The following is a 5,123-nucleotide window of genomic DNA, read 5'->3' on the forward strand; positions in this document are numbered from 1 at the left end:
TTGTAAATGAACGAGGAAGTTATTTATAGCCTCAATTGATAGTATATGAACGGCATAGTGCTCACAGAAGCCAAACAATAATTATGGAAATAAAGGTGCATGCAATATTGTGTGTATTTGCTCAAACCAGCTTCCAGTACAAATGGCAACAAATTTATTGTTTTACAGAAGATCACAATTGGAAGATTGTAATCGAGCAAACTAAGAGCAAATGAAAATAAAAACAAAAACAATTTCCTATAATAACCCCAATCCATTGAACCACACATTTATGTGGTGAGAAAAGTGGACATAACTTGAGGACATTCATTCTCAAACACAAGATTGATATCAAAAATCATTGCTGCTGATATAATCATGTTTTCAGTAAGTTTTCTCGTCATCAAGAACCTTGTCCAAGGCTAATTGGCAAAGCATACTGACAACAATCTGCAAATATCAAGTGTGATGATAAAAATTCGACAAATGACAAGATAGGGGTATTCAGATCCTAGGCCACAACCACATTGACCGGATTAAATTTTAAAAATTGAATTGCACAATCAAACTTCCTCCATACTAACCTATTGATCCGGTCACATCCTTCTATCTCGCAATCTTACTAAAAACAACCATCCATGCATAGCTCATATAACTTTCAGACAACAAAAAAAGGCAGAAAAGAGCTGCTTAGCTAAACAAAAAATGACATTTTCATCATTGATCAAAATCCTGTGCATTTGACATATTTCAAACTGAAACAAATTGAAATACCAAGTGCACAATTAATTGTGTCTGCACTAGCTAACCAAATCAGGTTTCCATAGGCACGTGTTGCATTCAGATATTTCACCTGCTTCAAGTGAAAAACAATAGCCATGAACCAGCAAGTGATAAAAGGAAGCAACTTAAAATCTTCCTCGTATAGTTATCTAATATGTATAAATATTAATATAAATACATGCATGTAAATGAATATTTCTGATTTTGTGTCTGTCATTATTTACCTGCTCCAAGGCCATTTTTTAATATTTAACATGAAGCTGCATATATCAAATTCACTGCAACATATGCAAGGTTCAAAGTAGCTCAAAAACTTTTTCAGACACTGGTCAGATCCTTGGTGCACTATATGAGCATAGTTTGGCACCACAAGCAAATGAATGCCAAATATTTAGATCATATTTACAAGAATCACAGCAACATCCTAGAATCACAATCAGGGTTGTCATCCCAGATTTTGCATCCAAGTTTTGCAACAGCATGCAATCCAAAGTTGACAATCCACTGTGCAGCTAAGGTACTATATATATAATGATATAAGTGGTGAGACTTGGACATGGTAACAAAGGGAAAGAATAAGAAAAGATTTTATTAAAAGATTCAACATGGTATATTTCTCTTAATGGTATAAATCAAGTTTCTAAAAACTGATCAATTTGTTCACTAAAATTTAGAAAGTATCTTCAAAGAGTAAATAAAACAGCACAAGATAGTTTGGGTATTTACTTGTTTTCCAAGTAGTATCACTTGAAAAACTTTAAATAAACAACTGATATGCATTTTAAATCGTACTACCATAATATGAAATAGAGAACCAACTAAGTCTACCCCCCATGTACTAGATGCTAAACTAACTGGAGTACACTTTCCCAGCATCCGTACATGAACTGAAACATTCTGCATTAGGGAACTATGATCTTGATAATAAAGAAATATTTATGACAGCTATAAGCTAGTTAGCATGGTAATTGCAACTTCATGATGACATAATATTTTTTGTACAATCCTACAATCTGGTCAAAACTGCAATATCTTAACCAATGAACTAAAGAATTCATCTCATAATTCTAGCAAATCCATCTTCTGCTCTTAGAAGACACATTTCCTGTTAAAGGCAACATCCTGAATCGATCATGCATGCTTCAAATGATGACACTAATGTGCATGGCTCATGCAACGTACAAATAACGACAACGACGCGCATGGCTCACTCTTCAAAAGAGGAAAGAGGCAAGCATGAGAAAACTGCTTGATTCCTCAAAGTATCAGACTTTCCTTAAATCGATTAAAAGCTGTTAAAGTAACTGATTTTTGCACTAATAACATGATTTTTGCACTAATAACAGGAATATTTGAAAAGGAAAGCAATGCAGAGACACGACGTGCAAGTCAATCACAACACCATATACCAACCAACTATTAGGCTTTAGGTTCCAAGAGATAATTCAAGTTTTGGGATGATAAGTTTTCAAAAACCAGCATGAAAAACAAAAGTTGGGAAAAGCATCTTGATTTCAAACTAACTGAAAATATTAACACCAATGTTATTCATATCTCTACTCACTAGACTAACTGTTCTTATGTACATCTGCAGCTACCCATGACAAAAACTATAACATTAACCCTTCCAACATTCCCAAAAGCTCCTCGGTGAACAGAAAAAGGCACAAAAACAAGATACATTTGTTACCCTTTCATCTTCACGGGATCATGTATATGCTAAATTGATTTCAGCTGATGTCAAAAGAGTTCAACAGTCATCACCTCCAACCTCCCAGTCAATTCTTTAACCCTGCAGAGCAGGAGAACTACATTCTCAACTGTATAGATCAAAGCATAAACGAATTAGCCCATTTTTTTTAAAAAAAAAATCAAATTCAATAATCACATGTTCTTTATATAAAAAAAATAATAATTAAAATATAACAAAACATCTCTTCTACATCATTTTCCACTTGCTATGACTCAAACTAAACCATATATTGACTACATGATTTTTTTCCCATTATCTTACTTAAAACAACAATAGCAAGCCATCAGTTCCTCTTCCTGTTTCATTGGTTCACAGAGCCAGCAACTAGGAAGTGAAAAGGGTAAAAAAGAACACTAAAACATTCAGAAGTATCAATACAAATCAGACCTTTGAAGGAGCTTCATGAACCTTGTAACATTCCGGCGTTATCGAAGCCAGCCACATACCAGGAAACAAGCACTGCAGAAACAGAACCAACAAAAGCACATATCAATTAGTCATCAAATCCATCAATTAACCAGAAAATAATAATAGATCAGAAAAAAAGAAATGATGATTGCATACATCAAGTTGTTTTTGCACATGCTTAGCTCTCTTCTTTGACCTTCTCGCGGGCTTTGACCCAGTCAAGGAATAAATATCTTCTTCAATTTCCTCTCTAGTAAGAGGAATCGAAAACCTCAACTTCTTCTCCTTTTCCTTTTCCTTCTCTTTCTCCTTGTTGTTGTTGTTGTTGTTGTTGTCATAGTTAGTAGCATCATTACCATTCCGGTTCGACCGAGTCCATTCACTCCGATTACTACTTGTCACCTGAGATTTGATCTCTTGCACCGCGCCTCCACCAATCTTCACAGCACCTCCGCTCCCATTCAAACCCTTATTAACGGCTCTCCTCGGCCTCAGATTCCACGTCTTCGGTATCGACTCCTCCACATCCTCTACTACAGCAGCAGAGTCCAGATCCCCTGCATCCGCAGCCACATCATCAACCATGCACTTGCTGCTACTGCTACCGCTGCTATTTTTGTTGGTCCTCAAACGAATAAAGATCTTCGATTTCTTCTCCAAAGTCTCAGCATCATCAGATTTTTGCTTCGATAACTTCTCAACCTTTACCCCGCCGTCTCCGTCCGAGTCAGCAGCAGCAGCATCCCGGTGAGGAGATTTGTTGGAGCGAAAGCGGTGGTGGTTGGTGGCGTTGTTGGAAGGGTTCATTGACCATTTAAGGTCTTGTAGAGGAAAGTTATGGAGTGGCTGGTGTGGTTTGACAGTAGTAGAAGAAGCCATAACAATATTGGTTGTGTTTGGGTGGGTTGCAGATATGGAGCGAAACACCATTGAAGAGAAACAATCCGATTTTTTTTTCTCAGTGTTCAAATCGGCAGCTTAATTGAGTTTTTCTGGTAGGGAAGGAATCAGAGAGTGAATTTGCTTTGGTTGGATAAAAGAGGAGAATGGAAGGAAATTGGATACCTGGAAAGTCAAATCAGGTCAATCTAAATCTCAAGGAATTATATGGAGGCAGAGAGAATATTTTCTTCTGAGAAATGATGGACAGGAAGCAGTTAATAGACACATACCCTTTGTTGAGGATGCTCTGAAGAAAGTGGAATGGATACAAGAAGTTCTTATTAATTATTTTATTACCAATACTGTCCTTGATAATTTTGTGTATTTGCACTTTGCCCTTCATAGATTTGTTTTCGTTTTTGTTTTTTTGTACTTCAATCTTACTGTGTAGGGCCTGTAGGCGTTTTAGAAACTTGGCTGATAAGGCAGCTTTATTTTTATCTGGGATGGGTTTTGGAATTTATTAGTTTATTAGTTTGTATTATGGGTTTGATAAAATTTTTAAAATGTCAAAAAATATTAAAAATATAAAGAATTTTTTTATTATATTATTAAACTTAGTTTAAGTGATTAATCTTTAAATATTATAATTTTTTTATATTTTTAAATTTTTTTATACGATGATATAAAAAAATTATTTTAATATATTTATAAGTAAAAAATAAAAAGATTCTTCTTGTGTGTAATCTTAAGCATGATGTTGTGATTTAACAGAGGAGGAACCTCTTCTTGTATGACGTTTTTCTGTGGATCAATTGATAATTGATTAGGCCAATAAATATGATATTAAAAAAATGGTTATAATTATTATCGAGAATCCAAGATTGAGACATGTATTAAACATCTGGGTTTTATATCCTCGATCGTTTCCTGCCAGAAAGTGGCTACAACATTGGACCACGAGGATTCCTTCTTTTGGTGGGAAAAAGGTGTTGACCGGTGTTGCCAGTTAAATGCTAAGAGGGTGTTTGAGAGTGTGGTTGTGGTTGCTTTTCAAAGTGCTTTTCACTCAGAAAAGTATGCCAACAATATTTTTTTATTTTTTAAAAATTATTTTTGAGATCAGCACATCAAGATGATTTGAAAACATCAAAAACATATTACTTCAAAGCAAAAAAAAAAAAAAATTCAAATTTTTTGAAAAGTGCTTTCCAACAGCAATGCCAAACGCCCTCTAAAGACCGAGGAAAAACTATTATCTTTTTATTTATTTATTCGCGTGACTTCTTGGTTAAGGCTACGTTACGTGTTTTTTAAA

At 34.9% G+C, this 5,123-nt stretch overlaps 1 protein-coding gene across 2 annotated transcripts; it reads right to left on the bottom strand.

The window, feature by feature from the left end:
- Positions 1-2,256: 2,256 nt before the first annotated feature.
- Positions 2,257-4,173, bottom strand: LOC7453908 (uncharacterized). Of its 2 annotated transcripts, none has more exons than XM_024595701.2 (3): positions 3,080-4,173; positions 2,903-2,974; positions 2,257-2,554 (listed from the first exon to the last, which is right to left on the bottom strand). In XM_024595701.2, the coding sequence occupies exons 1-3, from the start codon at positions 3,851-3,853 to the stop codon at positions 2,549-2,551; spliced, it is 852 nt and encodes a 283-aa protein (XP_024451469.1). In that variant the 5' UTR covers positions 3,854-4,173; the 3' UTR covers positions 2,257-2,548. The 2 variants fall into 2 exon arrangements, with proteins under 2 accessions (XP_024451469.1, XP_024451468.1); XM_024595700.2 differs by having other exon boundaries at positions 2,257-2,582; positions 3,080-4,169.
- Between the last annotated feature and the right edge of the window lie 950 nt (positions 4,174-5,123).

The sequence above is a fragment of the Populus trichocarpa genome, chromosome 2, assembly GCF_000002775.5.
Source record: "Populus trichocarpa isolate Nisqually-1 chromosome 2, P.trichocarpa_v4.1, whole genome shotgun sequence".
In the NCBI taxonomy this organism is placed as follows: domain Eukaryota; kingdom Viridiplantae; phylum Streptophyta; class Magnoliopsida; order Malpighiales; family Salicaceae; genus Populus; species Populus trichocarpa.